At 50.5% G+C, this 27,258-nt stretch overlaps 1 protein-coding gene across 3 annotated transcripts in view; it reads right to left on the bottom strand.

The window, feature by feature from the left end:
- Nucleotides 1-27,258, bottom strand: part of KAZN (kazrin, periplakin interacting protein) — a 656,366-nt gene that overhangs the window by 75,212 nt on the left and 553,896 nt on the right. For 2 of the 3 annotated variants that reach the window (XM_006866368.1, XM_006866369.1), the window contains 5 exons: nucleotides 23,480-23,650; nucleotides 18,848-19,037; nucleotides 15,113-15,243; nucleotides 11,731-11,781; nucleotides 9,729-9,896 (listed from right to left, as the gene is read on the bottom strand). In XM_006866368.1, coding sequence (XP_006866430.1) covers nucleotides 9,729-9,896; nucleotides 11,731-11,781; nucleotides 15,113-15,243; nucleotides 18,848-19,037; nucleotides 23,480-23,650 — 711 coding nt within the window. Of the gene's footprint in view, nucleotides 1-9,728; nucleotides 9,897-11,730; nucleotides 11,782-15,112; nucleotides 15,244-18,847; nucleotides 19,038-23,479; nucleotides 23,651-27,258 lie in introns of those variants that run through there. The other variant, XM_006866367.1, reaches the window with a different exon arrangement.

Here is a 27,258-nt window from a genome sequence, read left to right on the forward strand (position 1 = left end):
TATGGGAGCAAAAAGCCTCATCTCTCTTCCTCAGAGTTGCTGGTAGCTATGAACTATTAACCTTGCAGTTAGCAGCCCAATTCATAATCCACTAAGCTACCAGGGTTCCTTGCGGGAAACACTGGGTAAAAAAAAGCAAACTGGTTTTCTTTACTGCAGACCTTGTCAGAGCCTTGACAAGCTAATGTGTTATAAAAATCAATAAGGGCTAGACACTCATTGACCCAGGAATCCCCCCCAGCCACACACACACCGGTGGAACTTGTGATCTGAGGCAATGCAGGGTCTGGGCTGGGTGTCAGGGGTTCTGGGATCTAGATAGCTCTGCTGATGATCCCCTGCATGGCTGTGGGCAAGTTCCCTCCCATCTGAAATATGGGGAGGTGGTAGGGGGAGTAAAGAGTTGGAGGAGTGGTAGGCAAGAGACTCCTGACTGAATGTTGCCTCAGCCCCAGTGTCTCATTCCCTCTGGTCCTATACCTGGGCCAGGCTTACAAGCTTGGACCTGTTGCTAAGCTTACTTAGCCTCAGTTTTCTCCTCTGTATAAAGGGGCCTGTCCTGCCTATCTCACAACACTGTCAGAGGCTGAAGGACATCACTGATCACATGACCCGGACTAAGCTTTTTGTATATATTCATTCATTCCATCCTTGCAGCTGCCGGCTGGCGGCATGTTCTACTTTCTCTATTTTATAGATGAGGAAACTGAGGCACAGAGAAATTAAGCAACCTGCTAAGGTGATCACATAGCAAGTGGTAGAGCTGAGCTTTGAGCCCCGACTCCTGGCTGCCTGTGAGTTAGTTGTTGTAACATCAAGGACTGTGGCTGGGCAGGGTATTGTCCAGCGTAGCCCCTCAAAGGCTCATCAGGAGCTAAGGGGAGCCTACTAGTTAATTTCTGCCTGTACTGAGGAGGGGTCTGTCCTGCCTCTCACTGGTGGTAAGGAGGAGAGTATGAGGGGGCTTGAGGTAGCCTATGCCCTCCTTCCATTCTGGAAATGTCCAGGAGACCCTTGGAGAGAGCTCAGGACCATCTCCCCCTGTGGATTTCAGACTGCCCTGCAGTTGCAGAGGCCTCTGCTGAAGAGAGATCACTGTATGGGAAGCCACATAAACATCTGGCTGAAGGGCAGGAGTCCTGGTGTGTTGCAGCTGGACTAGCAAGGTGGGCTGTTCAAATTCACCAGCCGCTCCTCGGCACTTAATAACAACAAAGGGGCAGGGTGTGTATGCTGGGGACTGGGGACCTTAAACCCCCTTTCCATCCACACAAGGGACCCCTAAGATTTCATAGGTGGAAAGTTACTGACTTGCACTGCTTTAGAGGAAACCTGAGACCCAGAGAAGGAGACTGACTTGCCTGAGGCCACACAGTAAATCCTCAGCCAAGCTGAGAGCCAGGAGTTCAAGATCAGACGCTGGCTCCTGACTGTATTGACTTTGGAGGAAGGGGTTGCCGGCTCAAGGATGCGGTCTGTTCCGAGACTCCATTCCTGACTCCAGTGTGCAGCCCACTTCTGGGCTTGCTCCTAATTTAGGGCTCATCCTTTGGGGTCCCCATAGGCCCTAGACTGAGGCTCAGGGATGCTTGGTGGAAGCTGGGTGGGCCACGGGTCCAGCAGAGGCACAGGTGTCCTGGGAAAACACCTCTGTTGAACTTGGACCTCTGATTCATGCTGCCCAGTTTAACCCTGAGTGGCCACTTCCTCATTGTATGCCTAACCTCTCAATGGCCCTTCTGGGGCTGGCCGTAAGGGGGGCGCACATCCTGCTGCGCCAGGTCCCTTTGTCCTCTATACAGCAGGGACAGCGGGTTCTTCCTTGCTGGGGCTCCCTAAGAACGGGGTTCCTTGGGGGAAGTTCCAATGTCAAATCTACAGGGAATGTACTGCTCTCAACCTTCCCCTGTGACTGAGCCCACCCTGGTGCTACTTCACTCGACACAGACCCCAAGATCTCATTCCTAGACCTTCTGACTCCACAGTTATGGATATCTGTATCCTCAAAACCTAAGGCAAGTAGACGTTGACAACTACTCCTCTCCAGGAGGTTCTGACAACCTCATTCCTCATTCCTTCTCATCCAGTCTTTGTCTCATGGGGCCTGCCCTTCAGATGCACCCTTCCAGGGAGGGGCCTGTGCAGCAGGTAAGAGCCGAGCTTCTGGCTGAAGGTGAGGTTGCAGTGGGCCTGCTAGTTGTACACTAGTCATGGCCGCTCCTTGGAGCTACTCTTGGGAACCCACTAGAGTTCATGGGACAGTTGCGTCCAGTTTTTTCTACTCTTTTCTTCCATTTCTGGAGAAGCAAAGACCCTGAGAGCTGGTCTGCTCAGAGCTTGGTTGCACTTGTAAGTTCACTAAAGTCTCCCGTTGATCAGCTGACTCTGTCTGATGAGAATCTAGAGGGGTGGGAGCTAGCTGGTCTCTCCTACCACGAACCATGAAGAAGAATGCTGGAGCAGAGTTCTACTTCTTAGCTGTGTGCCTTTGGGCAAGAATTCACCTCTCTGGGCCTTGGTTTGCTCATCTGTGAAATGGGGACTTTAATAGTATCTATCTTGGATGGTTGTTGGAAGGATCGTATGAATGATTATCTGCAAAGAGCTTGGCACAGGACAAGTTGTTGTTAAATGCTGTTGAGTCAATTCCGACCCATAGCGACACTGTATAGGGTTTCCAAGGAGCAGCTGGTGAGCTTGAACCACTGACGTTGCAGTTCAAAAGACTTTGCAGTCTGACACATTAGCCCACAGTGCCACACCAGGACTACAAATTAAATAAAAACTGAGGCCCAGCTTGCGCTAAGTCAATGACTCTGGGCATTACACATTTGCCACCCCAGGTTAACACTTGGGTCCTGTCTCAGCCTTGGGTATCCTGATTGCTTCTCTGGGTTTAAATTTCCCTATGGAACAGTATATTTCTAGCTGAACTCTTTACAAAGATGGAATTCTATGGGTGGGTGATATTAGTGGTTTCTAGGTACAAACGTCTCAAAATCCTCCTTTTTCCAAAGCAGAAAAACCTGGATTCACCTTTATTTACCCACAAAGCAACAGGGAACTGAATTTGGCACTCGATGACCCTGTAACTGGGGGGCCTCAGGTTCACATAGCCTGACTATACCTTGATTAATCAGCCCTGGGCTCAAGAAATGTGTTGAGCTGATTCCACATCTTTCCTACCTCTGGTTGAGCTTAATCCCATGGCACAAATCACCGGGAACCCAAATCATGGGCCAGAACTATAGTCTCCAAAGCACAAACAGTTCCCACTTCTAAACAGGGCAGGACTCTTATACCCATTTTACAGATAAGGACATTGAGGCTCAAAGGTCAAGCAACTTGCTTAAAATCAGATGCAGGACCAGAGCTGGGAGCAATGATCCGGGCTTAGGCTTCAGCATCCTCCAGCTGGGGCACAAACAAATTCCCAAGGGCAAATCCTCCCTTTGGGGGTTCTAGGAGGATGCCAGGCAATTTTACAGATGTTCTTGCTTTGGTGTGGTAAGTGCTCCTGACTGGTAACTCATTAAGAAAGCAAGCAAGGACTCCCTAAATGTGCTATTCAGAAATGCACACGAACAACCAGCCATTATTTTCTGAGAGCTGATTCAGTTCCCTGGGGGGCGCAGACTAGGTCTTTGGAAGCCCTGCAAGTTTTAGGGTGAACTGATCAAGGTTTTCAGGTGCTGCAATTCTCATTTCTTAAAGGTAGCTCTTCTTGGGGTGGTTTTCTTATTGTTTGTTGAATGCATTGCTGTTGTTAAGTGCCATTGAGTCAATTTTGACCCATAGCAACCCAGTATAGGGTTTCTGAGGAGCAGCTGGTGAGTTTGAACCACCAACCTTGCAGTTCAAACTGACTTTGCAATCTAGCGCATTAACCCACAGCGCCACACCAGGACTCCATAGAATGCATCGTTTTGTTGTTGTTGTTGCTATGTGCCGTGGAGCTGATTCTGACCCATAGCGACCCTGTACAGGGTTTCTGAGGTTGTAAATCTTTACAGGAGCAGAAAGCCTCACCTTTCTTCCGTGGAACAGCTGGCAGGCTTTCTGCTCCCGTAAAGATTTATAGCCTTGGAAACCCTGTACAGGGTCGCTATGAGTCTGAATCGACGCGACGACACTTAACAGCAACAACAAAGAACTGATGGCCTTCATGTTTCAGGTCCACCACATGTGAATCCCCAGGGAGACAAACACTGCCAGGTCACTGTCCCCAGGTTCCTCCTGTGATTCAGAGGGACACCATACACCTCCGTGTTGACTTGCAGCTAGCTCCCAGGATGCGGGGACAACAGGGCCAGGAAGAATGGAGAAATGTGCTTGATTTCAGACCATGTCTGCTTCTTCCCTCCTACTAGTTCCTCTCTGGGGATGGGCTTTCTGGGCCTGGGTGGTGGGTGGGTGGAGGTGAATGAAAAGACTCAGACACAAAAGCAAGGGACTGCCATGACCACCAGTTCCGACTGATTGGCAGTGGCCACTCAGGGACAGGGGTGGGAGCCTTTAAAAAAGACACAGTTGAAGCATCAACCCTCTGCTCTGTCCAAGAGGGCACCTGCCATCTGCTCAGTCCAGAACACATGTTCTGCAGCCAGACCCCATGCGTTCAAAGCCCAACTCTACTGTTTACTAGCCCCGTGATGTTTGAGACTTCAGTTTTCTTGCTAACATAGGCTGTAGGAGGGTTAACTGAGTCAATGCATGTAGAAGGCATAGCATGGACCATGGTAAGTGATTAAGAACGGTTAGATATTATTATTGTTGTCAAGACTATTAGGCTACACCTGTTGGAGCCTACAGGCCAGGTGAGAGGAGGAAGAAGGGCCTCTGTGTCCAGGCAGGGAGGTTGTGTACCGCCCAACCCTGGGGACTAACGCCTTTAGAAGTAATGCCCTGCACAATCTACACACACAGCTGTACCCTGGCCCTAGAAGCCCTCAACAGCCCTGCTCCAATTTCTAATAGGTAGCAATGGAAGTTGGGCCATTTGTGGCAAAGTCTCAGAGGATTTTTGTTAATGGGGTTGTGTGGCTTTCGAGTAGAGCTACAAAGGCTTGAATACAGTGTGGCCCAGCCATTGACAAGCTCACAGGATTTTAGGAGTACTCCTGGTGTGGCGCTGTGGGTTAACGCGCCAGACTGCAAAACTGAACTACAAGGTTGGTGGTTCTAGCTCACCAGCTGCTCCTTGGAAACCCTGTACAGGGTCGCTATGGGTCGAAACTGACTCGACGGCACTTGACAACAACATCATCCAGTGGTGCTCTGTAGGATAAGAACCTCAAGGTTGGCAGTTCAAACTCACCAGCCATGCTTGGGAATCCTATATAGGGTCACTATGAGTCAGAACTGACTCGATGGCACACAACAGTTAGTGGTGCTGTGGTTAAAGCATTCTCTGAAAGGTTGGTGGTTTGAACTCACCAGATGCTCTGTGGAAGAAAGAAGTCTGCTTCCATAAAGCTTTACAGCCTTGGAAACCCTAAGAGGGAGTTTTACTCTGTCCTACAGGATAGCTTTGGCTCCACATAGTGGGTTAGCTGGAACCTTAGCCAAATAAATACCTTCTTAGCCAAATAAAATGGGCCAAGGTTTCCCCAGTAGGAAGGGCTAAGTTCGCTTTTGGATGGGCAAGTAGGCTTGATTCTTGCATGCTAACTCCAGTTGATTGGTAATGACTAAAGTGAACAAACCAGAGCCCACAATGGAATTGCGGGAAAGTAATCTTCAATGGATTAGTGATGTCTGCCTAGACCAGGGCAAGGGGAGCAGTGACATACACATGTTGGGATGTTTGCCTTCCTTGGATTAGCCTAGTGGTTCTCAAACCTGGTATCACACTAGGATCACCCTGATTCTGGCAGGATGGTTGGACATGGGTCTTCTTTTTTGAAACCTCCTTGGGTGATTCTTCTGTGTGGTTGGGTTGAGAACTGCTAAGGTAATCCAAGAGAGCAAATGTCCCTCCCAACACGCATGCCACTATTCCTGTAGCCTCCTGGCACACATCCCTCATTAATGACAGCTCAGTTCCTTGCAGTTGTTGTTGTTGTTAAGTGCTGTCGAGTCGATTCCGACCCATAGCGATCCTATATAGGGTTTCCGAGGCTATAAATTTTTATGGGAGCAGAAAGCCTCATCTTTCTCCTGTGGAACAGCTGGTAGTTTCAAACTGCTGACCTTAAGGTTCTCAGCCCGATCGTAACCACTTCGCTACCAGAGCTCCTTAGTTTCTTGCAGTACTGAGCCTGAATTCTAGGATCCTGGTGTGGTGCTGTGGGTTAATGTGCCAGACTGCAAAGCCGTTTGAACTGCAAGGTAGGCTGTTCAAGCTCACCAGCTGCTCCTCAGAAACCCTATACAAGGTCGTTATGGGTTGGAACCAACTCACTGGCACTTTACAACAACAAGTATCCCTTTGGAGTCCTGGTATGGTGCTGAGGGTTAATGCGCTGGACTGCAAGGTCATTTTGAACTGCAAGGTCGGCAGTTCAAGTTTATCAGGCGCTCCTGGGAAACCCTATGCAGGGTCGCTGTGAGTCAGAATGGACTCGATGGCACTTAACAATAAGTATCCCTTGGAGACCTTATTATCTTGGAGACCTTATTATGCATTCCCATATAGTCTGTATATCACATTGCTCTGTGCATTTTTCCAGCAGAGATAGCTGGGGAGTTAAATGGCCAGTCTTCCTGACTTACGTTGTTGTTGTTAAGTGCCATTGAGTTGATTCCGACCCATAGGGACCCTGTATAGGGTTTCTGAGGAGCAGCTGGTGAGCTTGAACCGCCGACCTTGCAGTTCAAACGGCTTTGCAGTCTGGCGCATTAACCCACAGCGCCACACCAGGACTCCACCAGTTTTATAAGCTGGGGAGAATTTTTATTGTTTTAAATTGGGGGTTATCTGGGTGGCCTCTTTTCCGGAAGTAGAAATGGCTCCCGCTGGTGGAGATCTGGGGCATTGCATCCCGGGAGGCTTCAATCAAGGAAGCTCGGTGTCCCTGGCTTTCTACAGCTCACAAAGCCCCAGCTCTGGGTTGTTGAATGAGAGAGACAGGGGAGAAGGAAGCAGATGAAAGCTGACTGGGCCAGCTGAGTTCCAGGAACGCATGCAGGGCCCCAGGGCCAAGAGGTGGTGCCTTAGGAACACAGGGCAGCCCTGAGGTTGGTAACACCTCGAAATCAGGGTCAGGGTGGCAGAGATGAGACGTTATCTGGGAGGCCACCCCAGCACGGCCCCTCATGTGCTCGGATTCCAGCCAGCTTTCCTCGGCACCCCCGCCCGCTGGCCCCTTATGACTCCACCCTGGAACTCCTAGGATCGGGTTGCTCTGGGCTTTGCCTTGCACCGGGGCACAGCCTCCCACCCGGAGCCAAATAGAAGCAATCAAATAAGATAGAATTCGGTCATATTTTAAAATAAGCTTTATTTAGATTTTTTTTTTTTTAATATTTTATATTTGCATCCATGCCTTTGAGAAACCTTTCCCACGGGAAAGGTTATTTTCATCTAATGGTACCCATAACTCATTCGCTATTTGACGTAGTTCTCTTAAATAAATCATCCTTAAGTAACTTTTAGAATTATCTCCTAATTTACAAAAACTGAAATGGAAAGGAACTACTAAATCATTACCAGGAGTGTTGCAATCTTACTCTTAGAAGTAAAGGAAAAACAATAAAAGTCAATCATAAGAAAAATAAATTCATAGGGGAAGAAAAGTCTTTTTTAAAATCTTTCTCTGAAGAGCAAGATGCCAGCTATGGCCACTCTCTCTCGCTGCCGGGCTCAGTTAAAACAGCTCAGCCAAAGGACGACAGAAAAATCTCGATTTGATACCCTGCCTGTTTTCTTCCCAACCCCTGGATCAGGTTGAAGGAAGGAGAGCAGCTGACTGGGGCTTTTCCGGTTGTTTTAGAGATTCTGGACCAAACATCCTATATATTCTGATAGATACTCCACCATGTTTTAATCGCCTTGCGTCTTTTAAATTGCTGATAGCGTTACTGTTAGTAAAAAGCGCAACTACGGTGGTCTAAAGGGTGATGTGACTTGAGCTGTGTTAGTGGACAAGGAAGAGCAGGAGGACTTATGGGTCTAAAGAAAAGAGGACTTGGGTTCTAGGTCTTGGGAGGACCTGGCTGAGAAGCTCATATTCCCCCTGTCACCCAGCGTTAAAATGCACACAGTTCCTTTGTTCTTGAAGAAGACTTGTGGGCTCAGGCTGTCGTGATTAGATACAGGGCAGGGCCAACAGGGACTCTGAGAGATTCTAAGTGCCATTGGAGGAGCCTACTGGAATAGGGAGGGCAGAGGGTCCAGGTGCTGGACACTGTGTCCCTAAGAACTCATGGCTTGAGCTGGGCACACCTCCCTTATTGTCCTTCCTGGCCATGTGCAGAATGGACTGAGGATGAAAAAGATCCCTGTGGACCCAACTCAGGCCAAGATCCCTTGGATGGTAGCCTAAGGGCGGGCGGTTGGCTGTCCCCCTTGTGTCCACCCTTTCCCAAAAGACAGACCCAAGAGAAGGCGACCCCTGCAGGCAATGCTCTGCATTCTGGATCAATAAATAACAGCTAAAGGTCTGGGGTAGGTGGGCAGAGGTGGACAGCACTTTCATGCAGGGCCGTGGGTGGGGGTGGAGAAAAAGAAGTTAACAGAGAAAGGCAAGCTTGGAAATCCAATGGTCCCTGGGTTCTGGCCACCCTAAACCCTACCTGGCGCAGTTTGGCAGCAGCATAATAGAACAGACAAATCGACAGAGACCCCGCCTCCCACCCACCCCGTGGAAAAATATACACTCCAATATTTATGCAATAATTTAGATAGAATACGTTTTCTGGATTTGTGCAAATAAATTAAACGAAAACAATTTTCTTTTTTCCTTAAAGAAAGAAAGAAAATGGCTAAGCAATTGAGAAACTGGAAGGCCCTTCCAAAGAGCCCATTGGACCTTTTGCAAACCCAGCCCAGACAAGACTTCTTGGCTGGAGGGAGCTTGCCGGTCTTGGCAGAGGGCAGACCTTACCCTGGCGGTGATAGCATTTTGTGGCGAAAAGTGACTGGGGCGCACCCCGAGAACAGGATCTGGTCCCACACATTCACACTGGGGGCGGGGGTGGGAAGGGGGAGGTAACACATCAAAAAACCAGAACACATCCTGGGCGAGACGGGCGCCCGCAGCTGTGTCTGGACAAGGGACATTTACAAGCACGGAGTGCACAATAGTTTTGTTATTTACAAATACACAGCAGTTCTTCAAGTTTTCAAGTTTCATAAAAAGGAGGAGGGGAGGGAAAGGAAGAGAAAACGAAACAAAACGAAACGAAACAAAACCCAACAAACCAAACAAAAAGGGGAAAGAAAGAAAGAAAAAAAAAACACATTGAAAAAAACAAAAACCAGATTAACAATACAACTGTATCCCTCTGGAGACAACGAAGAGTTGACATGTTCACACACGGTTTGCAGTATGTACATCAATTACAGAGGTGGCGACGCGGAGGAAGGGTTCACACTTGGGTTTTCACTTGTCGGGAGGGGTCCAGCCGCACCCAGCACCCACGTGTGCGGGAGCACGCCCGCGCACACACCCCCGAGCACGCCCAGCCACGCAGCCCGACGCACACTCTCATGCACGCTCACACGCACGCAGCCCGCCCATGCGTACAGACGCGCCTGCCCGGTGGCAGGCCCAAGGAGGCGGGTATCACCAGTCTGCGTCCTCCTCTATGTAATAATCAGGGGTGGTACCATCAAAGAGGCCAGGGTCGAGGGACTTCCGCTGCTTCCCTCTGGCAAAGACGCGGGAGATGGAGCCGAATCCCATCTTCTCTTTCTTCTTTTTCCGTTTTTGGTCTTCAAGGTCCTCTAGTGACTGAGGAGTAGGGAGTGGTGTGGCAGAGGGAGAGGAAGAAGACCAAAGAGACCTTAGCTATTGTGAAGAGGCAGTGGGCAGGTACAGGGCAGGAAGCCTCCCCCCCACCCCCAGCTTGAAGCCAGTGGGTCAGGATGGAAGAACACCAGGGTCTGCCTCTCACCAGCCAGGTGCACAGGTGCACGCCGGCCAGGTACAGAACCTCTCTGGGCCAACAATGCAATCTACCCAAGCCTGACATTAAGATCACTAAACAACAAAAACCCAATCCAGCTGCGGTCTGGTCAAGTCTGACTCATGGGGACCCTGTGTGTGTCAGAGTGGAACTGTGCTGATTTTTCAGAAATAGCTCACAGGCCTTTGATCTGAGATGCCTCTTGGTGGACTTGAACCACCAATGTTTTAGTTCATAGCTGAACTCTTAACCATTGTGCCATCCAGGGAAGATAAAAATGCATAGACCAGTGCCTGGCATATCATTACCACTCAGTACTAAGATGGAGTAGGAAGAAAGACCTGGTGATCTTTGAAAAGTCAGTCAGTGAGAACCCAATGGATCACAACTATCTACGTAGAAACAGATCATGGGGAAGGCACAGGCTGGGCAGTGTTTCCTTCCGCTGCGCCTGGAGTCATCATGAGACAGGAACTGACTCAGCTACCACTGACAACAACAAAACATTAGCTTAGGCTGTTGTTTATATTGTTGTTGTTAAGTGCCATTGAGTCGATTCCAACCCATAGCGACCCTGTATAGGGTTTCCGAGGAGCAGCTGTGAAAAACAGACTTTACAGTCTAGCTCATTAACCTTACAGCGCCACACCGGGATCCATTGTTTGTATTATTATTACTGAAATTCAGTTTCAATTTTGGCCAGGGCTTGAGGTCATGCGTGCGAATGCATCTGTGATGGGAGAGCATAGGGACAGTTCTGCAGTGGTCATGAACCTACAGGTTCCCTAGAAGACTCCAGACAATGCAAGAGGACCCTGAGGTTTGACTCAGCCACGAGACGGAATACTGAACACTGTGGCTGGGGCTGCACTTCTGGTCTTGGTGACATCACTCCCGGTGGGGTCTTGGGCAAGTCCCTTAGCTCCCCTGAACCCCAGCTTTCTTGCTTATGAAATGGGGATAACTATGATATCTGCTCTGCCCCCGTTGGGGTAACTGTGAAATTGTGGGGTTCATGTATGCATGAGGGCTTTTATAAACTGTCAAGTGCTTTATACAAAGACACATGGTGATTGTTAACCACCAGATGGTGTTCCCCAAACATTAGCATTATCTGAATGCCAGACCCCACCCCAGAACTGGTGGATCACAATATCTAAGGTGAAGGGCCTAGACCTAGTGTAGAAAACCTCTAGTAGGCTTTGATGCAGATGGGTAGGTGACATGAAGGCTAGTGTTTGGGGACACCAGGAAGAGAGAGATGCTCTCACAGGCCCCCTTCTGACCTTGAGACTCATGGAGTTTGCCTTCCCTGCAGCCCCTCATTCTGATGAAATGTTAACAATAAATAAATTCTAGAAGGAAGGGGCTCCAAGGGTCCACCACCCAGGCCACCAGTCTTTAAGTGACTATCATTTAAAAGCGTAGCTGCCAGGAGAAGACACACACTAGGGCAGCAGACATAGCATGTGGTACACTTAGTAGTCCTGCAGGCCTGTTGATATGGGTCCAGAGGAGGACACGCAGAGGCCCACCCAGCTCCCAGCCTCCCCCTTACTCAGTAACTTTATTTCTCTGCGCCTCAGGGGGATGACCAAGAGCCCAGGGAACAAGGGATGGCATCAGGGTCAAGCGAGGACAGGGTGAGGGCACACCTACCTGTACAATGGGGTTGTGCAGGTTCTTCTGAACTGGGCCGGGACTGTCGCCCTGCAGCCAAAGGAAGAAGACGATGAGTCAGCAGAACCACCAGACACCCGAGCACAGAGACAGCCTGTGGGGTGTGGGTCTCCTGTGGAAAGATGCCACCCTGCATCTTTAATGGGGAACCCATCTCCCACTCTCTGAAACAGACTCTCCCAGGTGGCTCAACCACAGGGCCTGGGGTTGACTGAGCTGCTGCCTGGACTACAGGGTCCTGCTCTGGTCTGCTCCTTTGACATCCCACATCCCCTTGACCAGCAAACCAGATATTCAAAAGCTTTTCTAAGATCTTGTCTCAACTGGTCCAACACGTCAGTAACGAGGTTGGCTATGTTTGGTGCTTTTCATAAAGAAAATGTAATTTTATTTAAAAAGCACAGTAATAAGTTAAAGAAGGCCAGGAGAGGGATAGAACTTGAGGGGCCATATCTGAGAATCCCCTACAACCAACAAACAAAATTCCTTATTTTGTAGAGGGGCAAACAGGACTCATTAGTCTGACTTAAAAGATGAAAAGAGGCTTCCGACAGCCCAGTATCCTGGAACTTATTAGGAGCAGAGCCAGAACTTGAACTTAAGACAGCCTGATTCCTTCTGGTCCAGTGCTCTTTCTAGGACACGCTGGAACATGAGGGTGTGAAAAAGCCTTCAATGAATCTAAGACTCAGACTGTCCACCTGTGGGCAACTAGTTCACTTTAACCACAAAAGTCAGTACTAGGGAGACCCCTGGTGGTTGTTTACTGAATTTGCAGGCATAATGCCGTGTGGGTCAATGTCCACCCACCTTCTCCAACCTCTAAGTGCAGAGTTCTCAGCTCTAAATTAGTGTCCAGAGCACAAGACAATGAAGTCCTTAGCCTAGACTATGCTGCTCTTGCAGATACTAGGTTAAATGGCCAGAGAACAGAGGATTACCTGAAGCTACAAGGGAGCTTCAAAAAGTTTGTGGGAAATTCCATCTGTCCACGAATTTTTGAAGGCCCCTTGTATTTCCAGGCTTTTCCTGTCTTACCTGTGTTTGCAAGGGGGATGAGAAAGGCTGAGAGGGGATGTGACACATGGTTGCTAGTCCCATCTCAAGGTGTTAAAACAGAACCCATTCTACAGGCAGGTAAGAGAGTTCTGCTGTGGGCAGGACCATCTTTGCAAGATTTATGGGGAAGAGAATGAGGCCAGTGCCCTCTGAAATGCCTGTTTGCAGACAATAGGCTGGCTTTCAGAGCATCTAGTTCCTGGCAGCAGGGGCTCTTACTTGGGATGAAACGTGCTGGGCCTGAGAACTCTAGCAGTAGGTGTGTGTCAAGGCCAAGTTGGGCCAAAGGTTAGGCCTGGATCAAAAGCAGTTCATGAGGCCCTCAGAACCTTTCTGTAGACTTGATTTTCCAGCAGCATTCTGGCTGTCTGAGCTCCCCACAAGAGGGCAGAGTGTGGTCCTCTGGAACGTTTTCTTATCTTGAGATGTGTCAGGCCTGCGGCTGGGCTCTGGGACCTGCGCTGTGGGGTGAGGGGCACTGCTTGCTACAAGTATGACTCTGCATCCTCCCTGTTAGAGCCCAAGAGGCGGCATGAAGCCCTCTGTGGGACCTGTCAACCTTTGCAAAGCATGGCCTCTCCTGGGAACAAGAGGACACCACTTCCTTAAAGCCCCCTTAACAAAGCATCCCAGGTAGCCCTGAGCAGGATTCTTGTATAGGTGGGCTGCTGCTTCTCCTGATCCAGGCTGTAGCAAGGCCCCTGGGTCAGCAATTCCTGCTCTCACATGATTAGACTGAGACAACTTTTTTTTAAAGTGTGGTTGAAGTGATTTTTAGACATCTTTTTCATTGTTCTGATGGGCTGAAAAAACTTTCCATTATTATTCCTTGTAATTAATTGGAAAGTAACTGATTTTAATAAATTGATTCTCATCCAGCACCATTATGTGTTTGCTTTATTCATTCTAATAACTTTCCAGGTTATTCTTTTGAAATTTCCAGGCAGATGATCCTATCTTTGACAAATAATGGTTATTTTGTCTCTTTTGCCCAGTCTGTTCACCAAATAATGTTGTTGTTTTTTGTTCTCGTTTCCAGTTTGTTCATTTCTTGTTCATCATTTGATTTAACTGATTAACAAAGCAATATTAACTGGTTGTGTGTGTGTGTGTGTGTGTGTGTGTGTATGTGTGTAACTTCCCTTGCATTTGAAATCCTAAGCTTACTATATCTCTCTGTCTCCAATACATGACAGAGAGCCCTTCGTATTATCAATTACAAACTGGATCAAAAAAGCGGTCCATGCCCCGACCCAGTGTTTCATGTTAGAGCCTCAATATGGCTTCCTAGCATTCTCTGGTGCCTTACCTACCTTCTTCATTCAGACCCTGCACACCTTGGGAGCCCAACTGTCTGCATCGTGAGTCATCAAGAGTATGTGGCTAGGGACTTGTAGCTGCGACTCAGTATGCAATCAGAAGAGGTTGGATTAAAAAAGCAAAGCAAATAGAGGTAAGGGCCATTTAACACACTTAGAACAAATTATGGGTAGGACATAGCTCAAGAATCATTACTGGGGAACCCCCTGGTGGTTGCTTACTGGAATTGCAGGCATAGTGCTACGAAGAAATAAAACTATTGTTACTTGGGCCAATGCTTGCTGGCCTTCTCCATCCTCTTTGTGCAGAGAGATCCCACCTTTGGTCTACACTGGTGGTAAAGCACAGGAGGATGGGGCCAGGCTGTTCTTGTTGGTGTCTGGTCAACAGAGGGCTAGTTACCTGGGGACATTTTCAGGCTCTTCCTGGCTTACCTGTGTGTATAGCTGGTGAGATGGGGGTTGGAAAGGGCTGAGGGAGGGAATATGACAAGTGGGAAGCTTATTCTTTAGTCCCATGTCAAGGTTTACAAACAGAACCTATCCACACGCTGCTAAGGAGAATTTTTCTCCCATCCCTGGGTGAAGAACTGAGAGTGGGCCCTAAAGGGGTTGAGGTGCAGACCCTGAGCTCCTGAGAATAACATCTGGGAGGAGAAGTCCGCTGTCCCAGACACGGCCCACCAGAGGCAGAATCCTGAGCTGCACAGCCCCTGCGGCCGACCAAGATCTGCCTTCCTCTGGGACATGGGGTGTCTCTGGGTTTTCCTTGCCCTCCTGGACATAGGGAGCAAACGGGCCTCATTTCCTTCTCTCCCCACATCCAAGGCTTCTTGCAAAAGGAAAGAAGAGAACAGGAAATGCATTCGCCACAGTGTTCCCTGGGTGGGCGAGAGGAAACAGCGTGTAGGTCTTTACCCCTCCACCCTGCCCCCTGCAGACCCCCAGGCCTGCTGGGCCGGCCCTGCGGCTGTTGGCCTTACGTTGCAGAGGGAGTGTGTCCGGTGTCTTGGGGAGTTGATGTCGCTTGGCGTGGATGACCGGTCGCCTTCAGCGGCAGACGCATCAGAGATGACGGAGGGCTGCCGGGAGTGGCAGGGGCTCACCCTGACAGCTGAAAGCAGAGACAGCTGGTAAGGGAGTGGCTGGGGGAGTCATCCTGACCTTCACCTCACTGCCCTGCACCCATTTTCCAGATGGGAAACATAGACCCAGCTGTCTGTCCTTCTCTTGCACTGTGGGGATGAGGGGGTGCCTTCCAGAGCCTCTGGGTCCATCTGTCAGCCTCTTAGCCAGAGTGGGGCAGACAGAGGATGCAGAAGTTCCCAGAAACCTCTGCAGCTTCGTTCATAATTGTTCCGTTCACCTGGGATGTTCTCTAGAGCTTGTGTCCTCTAACCAACTGGTCAACACCAGTTTCCCAGGTAGCCTGGAGGCCACCACTGACTCCTGTCTCTCCCACCTCACACCCACCTCCAATCACCAGCAGAGCCCCCAATCTGTCCATGTGGTTTCAATTCCAGGCCAGCATTGCCTCTTGCCTGGAAGGCCTCGGAGCGTACCAACTCTCGCCGCCCTCTGGCCTTCTCTACTCCACTCTTCAAGACACACTGAGAGTAACTGACACCTTACTGCTCTGGAGACACAGAGACTCTCCTCATCTGGCCTCCAGGCCGTATGTGACCTAGCTCTGCCACCCCACCAGCCTTGTTCCTTGTCACAGTACTCAAATCACAGTAGCCAGGCAGTGCCTGACACACGCCCCGTCTCTCCTCCTCGGCCCTCGATGGGTCCTGCTGCCCGTCAGGCCCCATGCTCATCAGACCTGGCTTAGTCACCTAGCGCTGGCTTCTCAGAAATGCCACACGTGGTGGTTTTAACAAATGGGCTTGTTTCCTCATAGAAAGCTACAAGTTTGAATTCTGGGCACTAGCTTCAAGGAGAGTTCACCACTCTGAGACAAGTTTCTGGCTCAGCTCCTATAACCTCGGCGTCCCTGGGCAGTCCCCATGTGGCGTCTAGCTTCGCCCCATTCCCGCTTGCTCATCTCTGTGCCTGCAAAGCCAAAAAGCCAAAGCCCACTGCCATCAAATCTCTCCAACTCATAGCAATGGCGAAAATCTTTATGGGAGCAGAAAGCCTCCTAGTTCTCCCTCAGAGCGACTGGTGGGTTTGAACTTCTGACCCCAGTCAGTGCTTACCCTGCAGCACCACCAGAGCTCCTACTATACAGCACAAGTGACTGGTTTAAGGCACACAGCACAATGAAATGGCTTCATTAACATCACAAAGAAAATTCTATTTCCAAATGGGCACCCACAGGCTTAGGGGTCAGGGTTCACAACACATATGTTAAGTTTGGTGAGCACAAGTTGGTCTGCCAGAGAGCGACCTTCCACAACCATAGCTCCGTGCACACTAGGTTGATTTTCTTTTCTACCCCAGCTCCTGATTTCATTCTCTCTGTTCGTGTGTCTACGCGTCATGGTGTCTGTGTGCACAATGACTACACCAGGCCCACGATGGCAGACTGCCTTATCCGTGTTGTAGCCCCATAGATCATAGTGCCTGTATGCAGTTGGTACTCAATAAGCAGTTGTTGAATGAAAAGCCCAGGTCCGAAGCTAGAGCCTAGAGACCCTCCCCAGGCCCCCAGCAGACTGCTCTCAGGTGAGGTCAGACCCCTGAGCAAGGCGAGTGGACAGTCTACCGCAGGAGGTGGGTGTGGAAGAGGCTCTGGCTTTGGGGCCCAATCTAAACGAGTTCACTGACAGGCTGTGTACTCTCGGGCAACTTCTCCAGCATCTCTGAGCCTCCGTCTGTTAGTCATGAAATGGGGATGAGAGTGGTGCCCATCACACAGCTGGGAGGGCAAACAGGTGTGTGTCAGGTGTAGCACCTGGCACTGGACGCCCGGCAGGTACATCAGCAGAGATGGCCATGTCCAGGTAAGTACAAGGAGCAGAGTTGGGGAGAGAGCAGGAAGGCCTCCTGGGGGAGGTGGTGTCTGAGGGAAAGCATGGAGATGGGTGTATGTGAGGTCGGTGCTGGGGAGGAAGGCAGAGCCCGCAGTCTGTACTAATCAGACGGGTTCCGACGAGAAGGCACCCACAGACTCACACACACAGCGAGCAGTCCGTCTCATGGAGTGACTTAGAAGTCCATCTGTCCTCCTGCCACCCTGGAGCTTCTCCCTGGGCCTCAGTTTCCCTCTCTGATCAAGGTTTATTAGAAAGAACCTTTCATTTCTGAGTCTAGGCCACGAGGGCCAGACTCCCTCTCTCCCGGCCCCACAGTATTGCCTTCTTGGATGGGGGTGGGTTCCAGACTGTATCCTGGTCTGCTCTGGGAAGCATGGAGATGGGACACCTGGCTGGGAAAGACCACAGATGGTATAGCAAGGGCCAGGAGTCCCTGGGGACCGGCCACCCCACCAGGTGGGACCAAGGTCTGACCTCAGGGCACGCAGTTACCGCTCCAGTTGGGGCTTTTCCTCCCTGGAATGCTCTGCCCCCAGGATCTACTCTTTTTTTTTTTTTTTAAATGTTTTATTGTGAGTTATGTGATAGTTTACATGGGAGAACATTAGTTTTACATTCATCTTATCATATATCCTTTCATTGCCATGGTTACAATCCCCTCCATGCATCATCAACCAACCAAAGGAGCAAGCCTGCTCCCCCGGTCATCAGCACACAGCTCCTCTCCTTCTCTGTGTCTAAAGTCCCCAGCTGCTCCTTCTCTCCACGTCATTGTCTCTGCCAGGCTCTACTCTTACCTAGGCCTCAAGGCCTACTGTAAACAGAAGTCTTTCTTGCTGGCTCCCCAGTTTGACGGTGTTGCACCTATACGTGATGAGGCTGAGAGTCGGGAGCTCATTCACCTGGTACTTAGAAGTTTCAGCAAACACCCATTTAACATAAGATGAGCTTAGAGCCCAGCTCCCACTTCACATATGAGGAAACTAATGACCTTAGCCAAGGCTAAGCCCCTAGTAAGCAGTAGTAAATCCTGGGGCCAGGATTTGAACTCAGGCAGTATGAATTCAGAGTCTGTGCTCCACCCTGTACCTTGAACAGACAAAGGCAAGACCCTAAGTGGCCCACGGCTCCTGGCAGGCGGGCCTGACTCATCCCCACAGCCCTGTGGACCTCCCAGCTCTAAGGGTAGCCTTGCCCACAGTGGTCAGGAAGGTCCAGCAAGGTAAGAGATGCTGGTGAGTTGGCTGCTGCTCCACCTGCACCTGCGGCTCACAGTAGGAGCCCAGGTGGGAGCCAGGTGGGCTGCAGATGTACAACCAGACAGTAAGGGACTCGGGGCTGCCTCTCCTTCATGCCCTGTGGTTGGATGGAGCTGCCAAGTCGCTCTACTGTCTCCCAATCAGGGTTACCTACTCCCGAGTCACAACGATTGGTCTGGGTGCGGGCATGTGACCCAGGCAAGTCCAATGAGAGTCCTCCTTTGGGATTTGGTATGGACACACAGAGGGAAGAGATGAGGTATAAAGGCCTAGAACTGCTGGGGACTATTTTGCTGCCATGTGGAGAGAGACAGACAAAGATGAGGCCAATCGGAGGCAGGCAGAGGCCTGGACAGAGAACCAGGTATGGCTGGAACTGCAGTGCCTGATGCAGCCCTCAGGTCAGCTTCCTGAGCTGGGAGCCTGTGTGTAGGTTGGGTGGCTCCTAAAGAAGCCACACCCAGGAGGCAGCACTCACCTTGCCGGTCGGCGGGGTGGGGAGGGTGTGAGTGGTAGAGTGTCTGCTGGCTCTGCCGGATGGCCGCGGTGAGCGGGAGGTCCGCCTGCACCACCCATTCCTGGTTACCATTGAGCACCGTCTCGCCTGGCATGGCGAGTGAATGACGCTTAGGGACATCCTTGGTCAACGTAGCCAGGGACTGCTTGGCCTGGGGAGAGAGCCGGGAGACAGGAAGATGTGATCAAGGGAAGCCTCGACTGGTTGCTCAGTTGTTGTCCATGGTCGTTGGAAAGATGAGTCACCACCTCTGGAGCAGGGCCCCTGGTGTCGGCATTTCAGGCCCTCACCTGAGAGCTCGCCTTAGGGTCCCTCCTTAATTCCTGCCAAGAGCAAAGTGAGACCACTGATAATGGAGAGAAAGAGGGTTCAAGGACACCCATTCTTTGGGTTCTCCAAAGACCAGCCTTGATTCAATTTTCTAAAAAAAAAAAAATGTCGTTCTTGGCTTCCATTCCTTCAACTCCTCCCAGTTGCAATCGGTGACATCCCTGTTACCAGTGTTAAACCCACAAAAACCATCTGTACCTTCTAAAGGATCAACATCAAGATGGCAGGCCCCTCCGTCCTCAACCCACATAACTGACTAATCCATGATCCCCAGCTGGGGACCATGCAGATCCTCAACCTGGTCCTTCCGGTCACTCAGCGAGAGCACTTGGGAAATATGGAAGCCAAGTATGGAGCTGGGTTAACCTTGTGTTTCCTTCCCAGGGTATATGGGACGGTATCAGAAGTGACCACAGTTCTGTGTGGGGGAAAAAAGGGGCCATCTTTTCATTTCATTTTTCCACAAATGTTTTTGAAGCCCCCTCACATATGAATACGTATTCTTTTCATCAAGGTGAATTTCTGAATTCTGACTGCTTTCCTCAGTAACTAACCTCCAGCTCTCCCCTTCTTAAGGAAGCCTGGTGGCACAGTGTGTTAAGCAGTAGGCTGCTAACCAAAAGCATGGCGGTTCAAACCTACCAGTTGCTATATGGGATATAGATGAGGCTGATTGTTTCTGGAACGACTTGTATAGTCTTGGGAACCCTATGGAACAAGACCACATTCTCCTATAGGGTCAATGTAAGTTGGAATCTACCCAATGGCAGTATGCACCTATTAGGCACTAAATGTACGCTGAAGTCCTAATCTTGGTACTGGTGAATGTGGCTGTTTGGATATAGGGCCTTTGAAGATGATATAGGTGGATCCTCCTCCAAGCCTAGTGGTGGCCTGGTTATAAAAGACAGAGACCCAGAGGGACAGTGGAAGGATGGCTGTGTGAAGATACAGCTACAAGCTAAGAACTGCCTGGGACTCCCAGAACCTGGAAGAGACAAGAAAGGATTTCTTCCTAAAATCTTCGGAAGGAAACAAGCCTACATCCTGACTTGGAACTTCTAGTCTCTATTAACTGAGAGAGGAGAACTGCTTGTTGGTATAAACCGCCCAGTTGGTGGGATTTTGTCTCGGCAACCCTAGGAAACTGGTACGCACCACCTGCAAACATCCCCCACTACAAACACCAAACATTCAGGCACTCCCAAGTGGCCCCTGAAGCAAAGTGGCCCTTTGAGACAACATCCGAAGGTTCAAGACAGAAAAGTCTACAATGCAAGACCCCAGTAATGCAGGATAGCAATTCTTCCCTCACTGGGCTTTCTTCTGCCAGGTGGGAACGGCACCTTTGACCATGGCAGGCAGCTTGATGTAAGTACTATCTGAAGGCTGGGAGGTGCCCTATGGTTGGCTCTTTTGGAGAAGTAGCTGGACCTAAGAGTTCTGAAGCACAGAGACCCCTTACAAATGGTCCACCCTGCCCACGCAGCCCTTTATTCTTTGGAGACCTGGCTACTGCAGTGATATGAGCTGTATACATGTGAAGTCTGCTTTAAAGCACACGCATGTGCACACATGCACACACATGTAGTGTATCTCATCATGTCCCCGGGGCCATTTACACAGCATGTTTTTTCCCTCATTTCTGCCACTAAAGGCAATTTAAAAAACTGATGTAGATTTTTTTTTTTTAAAGGAGTTACCCACTCTCCTCTCTGCCCAGTCCCAACTTGGTAACGTCCCGTCTACTTGTCTCCCTGTGTATTTGCCTGTTCTCGATAGTGCACGTACGTGTGGCTGAATGCTGGGAACTCCCTTGAGGTCTGCCCCCCTCAGCTCCTCTCTGAGCCCCCACCCTCCTGAGCAGGGAGTGTTGGTCCCCTGGGGATGGGTACACTGAGCCTCACAGTCCTTACTGGTCACACAGAGAAAGCAGGAAGAAGCCTTACAATGGAAATCGTGCCCTGCACTGGAAATGCGTGCCAAAGCAAGTGTCTGGCTTTCCCTGCAGTGGATCAGATCTATTTCAACTGGATGTGTGCAGAGGCAGGGCACTGCTCCTCTGAGGAGCCTGAGTCTGGCTGGCATCTGTTTACCTCTCACCCAGCATCAGCCGGGCCCTGCTCCCAACACCCTGCTCCCTGGGCAGATTCCAGTTCTGACAGCCTCGCTCCCCCCCCCCCCCTTGGCAGCACCCCAGGGTCACCTAAGAAATCACCCAGCTGAGCCCCCTGGGTAAGGAGTGAGCAAGTGATCCAAGATTGGCCATTTGAAGACTTGTGCTGGATCTGACTTCTAGTCAGAGGACAAAGGGTTTGAGTTCATCCTGGCAGGGGGCACTGAGCAGCCCATTCAGAATCATTCCTGAGTCAGAGTCTGTTTCTAAGCCTGGTCCTCTGCCTTCCCACTGTACCTGTGTGCCCTTCTCACACACTCGCTTGCACTATTAGCCAGAGCTGCTTTCTGTTGCACAGCAAGGACTTGGGGTGCTCCTCGAGGAGGATGAACCCCCTCCTCTGGCCTGTATGAGCCGGTTCTGCCCCTGGGGGAGGTGGGCCTGCAGCTGGACAAAACCTGCAGAAGACAGCCCCTCAAAAGCCCCTGGGGCATGCAGTTCTGTGGCCAGGTGACACCCATCCAACACTGGAGTTTTATGGTGCTTGGTGAAGTCCTCTCTCTACAACGGGGGTGGGGGTGGGGGGCACTGTTTTGTGCTGACGTCACAACCAGCAACAATGTCCTGGGTTGGAGATGCGCGCTCACTCAAGAGTCACATTGCAGAGGTCCTGAGGCTGGAAAGAGGGGCCAAGAACCTGAGTTCTGTTGGTAAGAACCGAAACAGGTTGTCTCGGGGCATGGTGGGAACGGACACAGCAGTGAGCTGGCTGCTGACATGAGAGATGCCAGAGTCCCCTGGTTGTTCCAGGCCAGTGAACCAGCCCCTTCCCCCAATACCTGGCTGCAGCTTGAAGATTTCCCCTAGGGCTAAAGTTGACAAGCAGCCCTATTGGCAAGAAGTCTCCAGGATGGACCCTGCAGCTGTCTGAATCTGGCTTATGTGTTTCTTTAGGTTGAGCAGGGGCAGCTCTGGCCACTAGGGGTCAGCATTGGACAAGGAGACCCAGAAGGCAGTGGGAGGCCCAGCATCACTGCCCTGCCCTGCAAGGCCTTGAAGGAAGTGACCCTAAAAAGCCATCCCATCATTGCATCATGACAACCTATGTACAGACACGTGCTAAGCACCTCCCAGTGATATGTCATCCATGTTCTCTGAGATATGTGTTATTTGGAGTTGGTGGAAGTGAGGCTCAGAGAGGTCACGAGTTCCGCCTGAAGTCACACAGTAAGGAAGTGATGGGGGGCGGGGGTGCGCTGGCTGAATCTGAATCTAGAATCAACTCCATCACGACACTGTTAGCTGGCACAGTGCTCTGCAAGAGGAGGTTCCTCCTGGCCACCTTCACAATGAACCCTACTGTCTTCAAAGGCCCAGAAGCCAAGCTCCTGGGGAAGGCAGGGTGGGATAAAGGGGCTCTCCCTCTCTCCTTAGCAGGTAAAGGGCACTGAAGCCCAGAGAAGTTCAGTGAGTGATCCAAGGTCACATAGGAAGGATGTTTACCTGGGTCCTGAACACTCCTCCCCCAGAAAAAAATGAGTGATTAAAGTGGTATGGCGCTTTATTTGGGATTTTAAAGATTTTTTTTTTTCTTAAATATCTAAGTATGGAATTTTCACTGCATAAAAATCTGAAAATCATCCCCAAGATGGAAAGACGTCGCTTGTAATCCTGCCACGCAGCTAACACTAGGAATGGTACCAACAGCCAAGTGCTTGAATACTAGCTGAACAAGAGCCCAGCTTGGCTCAGAAGACAGACCTGGAGATTTGCTTCTGAAAGGCCACACAGAGCATTTCTACTCTTCATACACAGGGTGTGGTTCAACAGCAACCAACAATAACAATTATTTGTGCATCTCCTCACAACCGTTTTCTTAAATGGTGATGTAGACTTTAAACCAAAGAGGTGGTTTTATTTCTCTGAAGAGTAGAGAGTGGAGACATGAGATGGTCTCTGAGCAGTCCCACTCTCCCTGGAGCCAGGCCAGTGGATGATCTGGGGGCAGATGGGGTCCTATGGGGGAAGGAGTGGATGGGTTTCACAAACCTCCTCTCATCTGCTCTGCCTCCCTCCACTCCGGGACTCTTGGGGGAACAATGTCCACACGCCACATCTCCCAGCAGAGATGGTGGGGGAGCCCTCACCATGGCCAGCTCGGCCTCCAGCTCCTTCATGCGGTTGTCCTTCAGGTCCAGCTGGGAGCGCAGTGCCGTGGCGTGATCCGTGGCCTCTTTGGCTTGGCGCCGCAGCTCCCATTTCTCGCGCTCCAGCAGGTCCTTCTCCTTGGCCAGGGCTTTGACAGCGTCCTCGCTCTCCTGTGAGGAGGACACCGTGACGTTAGGACCACAGGCAGCAGCCTCCTTGGGGGCCTCCATCCCGGCCCAGAGGAAAGGGAGGGAGCCCTCACTCATGTCCTCCAGCTCTGCAGTGAGAAAGCCCTAGGTTCAAATCCAGGTTCTGCTAAAAATGAGCTAGAACAGTCAGACCAGTCATTAGATGTTAGCCACTGTCTACTCACTGAACGCATGCCTGCATGAATGAATGAATGACTGAATGAATGTCTTAGGTGAGCTGCATCACCGCATCAAGTCTCAGCTGCTCCATATGGGAAATGGGGGCCCAAGTGCCTGCCTCAAGCAACTGCTGTAAAAGATGACATTACTTAAGGCTACTTAAGGCAAGGGTCTCTGTAGTGCGGCGACCAGAAGAAGTTAACATGCAAGAGAAAAAAGCCGGACAAATATGGTGACCTGGTAGCTTGATGCGTTAAGCAAAGGACTGCTAACCTAAGCCAAGGTCAGCAGTTCAAACCCACCAGATGCTCAGCAGGAGAAAGATGAAGCTGGCTGCTCCAATCAAGACCGACAGCCTTGGAAACGCTAAGGACCCTATAGGGTCATTAGGAGTCAGAATGAATTCAATGGCAGTGGGTTGGGTTTGGTTTGATATAAAATATCTAGAATAGGCAGCTATGGTCCTCCTTGACTAGGCAAATTCATACAGACAGGAAGGTCTGAGGTTGTTATGGGCTGGGGGTAGACTAACAGGCACAGAACTTCTGTTCGGGGTGATGAGGCACTTAGCAGATAATAGTAAGAATCGGGAGAATGCAATGAATGTCACTGAACTGTACACTTATAAATTGCTGGAATGGAAAATGTTATGCTACATATATTTCACTACAAGAAAATGAAACAAACAAAACACACAATGCATTGTGGTCAGTGAAAAAAGGTAGATACACATTCTGCATGGTCCCATTCATCTGCAATGTCTAGAATAGGCGAATGTAAAGAAACACAATAAAATTAGAGGCTACCGCAGGCCAAGGGGAGAATGCAGTTGGGAAGAAATGGTTTTACTTAAGAACTAAATTCATTGTTAAATATCACCTTTGATCTTTTCATAAAATAATCAGGTGTTTTGGGGGGGATGAAACGAGGAGGTATCTGTTCCCCGAGTCACCTTGGCTACCACCGGGTACGGCACTGCCTCATGGTGCGGGGAGATGGTGGGCTGAGCCTGGGGTGTGGCTGACAAAGTGCAGCCCCTGCAAGCCCCTAGCCACAGTCCAATCTCCTGCAGGCGCTGTTTTCTCCCTGACTGTCTGGGAAGGGTCAAGCCCCCAGTCGTGACAGACCCCTGAGAAAGCATAGATGACCGAATTGGGGTGTAACCACCAATCAGAAGACAGATCCAGGACCACCTTGCAGCCACCATCTTTGCATTTTTTCAGGGCTCTGAGCAACACGGGACCATGGAATGAGGCCATGTGAGCCCCTTCTACCCACCTGACTTCCCTCTGTGCCTGCTCAGAGCTCAGAGGCAGAGAGAGCCTGGGTCAAATTTTGGTTTGCAAGAATGAACCAAGTTTCCTCATCTGTAACATGCACCTCAAGGGTTTCTGGGGGGGGAGGGCTGAAAAAGAGCATCTCTGTCGAGTTGGGCACAGTTGGCCCCTGCTTAGACGCCTCCCCTGGCCACCACCTGAGAGTGTCCAGTCCAGCTCCAGCTCCATTGTCCTATGAGATTGATGCTGACCATCCCACTATTACAGAAGGCAACTGTCCGCAGTCCTGCCCACTTCAACACTTGTTCCAGGGAGAGTCCCTTCTAACTTCATCACTTCTGGTCTCAGAACAGCAGCCTGGCAAACAGTGTTGAAGAAACACATGAACTTATTCATGGCTGCTTTGACTCTAGTGAGCCAGGGGTGGTCCAGTAGTAGGATCCTCACCTTCTACATGCGAGAGAATAGGGTTCGATTCCTGGCCAATGCACTTCACACACACAGTCAACACTACTGACCTTGTGTGTTGCTACAATGCTAAATAGGTTTCAGTGGAGCTTCTGGACCAAAACAGACTAGGAAGAAAGTCTTGGCAGGCTACAGAAAAACCCAAGGTTCAATCGGCAACCAATCCTGGGGATGGCGCAGGACCTTGATTGATCCTCAAGGGGTTGCTGTGAGCTGCGGACTGTGAAGCCCGCTCCCGTGGCTCAGTGAGGAGAGAAGCTGAGCATCACTTCTCTGTGTGGGTGGGTTTTCATGGGTCTGGAGTTGGGCTGTCTGGGTGTGAGTTTCTGCTCAGTTCACTACAGGTTGAGGGGCCCTGCACAAGTGATTTAGCAACCCCAAACTTCAGTTCCTCACATGTCAGATGACAGAAGAAGCTGGCCGTGTAATAAGTAATCCTGGTGTGGCACTGTGGGTTAATGCTCTGGGCTGTAAAGTTGGCTTGAATCATAAGGTCGGCGGTTCAAGCTCACCAACCACTCCTCGGAAACCCTATACAGGGTTTCCAACTCGAAGGCACATAACAACAACAAAATTTCAGCTTCTCACCAGCACCACATCTCAGATGACAGACAAAACTGGTAGTGCAGGAGTTAAAGCAGGCGGAGCGTGTGCCTCCTCTGGCTATGTCTCCTCCCCCTGTCTCTCTGGAGCTGTGCTCAGGTGGGACCAATGCCACAGATGACAGGTGCCAGTTCCCTGGCCACACATCAGCATGTCCAGTCTGGAGAAACAGCCAGCAAGGGAGTTCCGACGGAGCTCAGCAGTCAGGGCTGTCCCCTAGAACTGACAGGCATGAGAGGCTGATAAAGAAAGAACCATCCCTGAATTCCGAGGATGGCCCCCAGGGCTGATGTTTCTTTGTGGTCACTGATCCCATTGGCCACAGGCAGTCTGATGGTTTGATGTTGGGCGGGCACTCTCTCCCATGGAAGCCTCCCTGGCAGTGGATTTGGCTCTAAGACAGTGTGTTGCTGATGGTCGTAGACTAAACCTCACAGCAACCACAAAGCAGGCACTATGACGAGCCCTGTTTTACAGATAAGCAAACTGAGGGCTTGAGAGGGGAAATAACTTCCCAGCCCCAAAAGGAGTACATGGCAGAGGTCTCAACCCTGCTGGTAAATGAGGCAGAAAAAGAACAGAAAGGGGCTTACTGGGGGTGGTGGCTGGAACTGAAGGGGGGTGGAGGGTTGGCCACAACACATGTAGGGCCTTGGATGCCAGGCCAGGGAACTGAGGTCCTCTGGCTGCTGGAACTCAGTGTCCGTGTCCTTGTTAAGGGTGGGAGGTGGAAGGGATTGCAGTGTGAGGAAGGGGCTGCACAGGAACAAGAGGCCTGGCTGGGGGAGACGATGGCAGGCAGGGAGAAGGTGGTCCTTTGTAAAAGTGGCCACACTACCCAAGGTCACTGTATCAATTAGGGTTGTGTGCCAACTCGGTCAGGATTTCCAGAGGTTTAGCAGTTGAGAAGTGCTTATTCCTCTGGTGATAAAACCTACTACAGGCATAGTGAGCTCTGTGATGAGCAGCTATGAGCAGCCAATCAATAGAAGGGATACGTCCTTGGGGGTGTGGCCTGCTCCCAATACAATAGACATAAGGGCAGGACTCTCTCTTCTGCCC

The sequence above is a fragment of the Chrysochloris asiatica genome, unplaced genomic scaffold (assembly GCF_000296735.1).
Source record: "Chrysochloris asiatica unplaced genomic scaffold, ChrAsi1.0 scaffold00090, whole genome shotgun sequence".
In the NCBI taxonomy this organism is placed as follows: Eukaryota; Metazoa; Chordata; class Mammalia; order Afrosoricida; family Chrysochloridae; genus Chrysochloris; species Chrysochloris asiatica.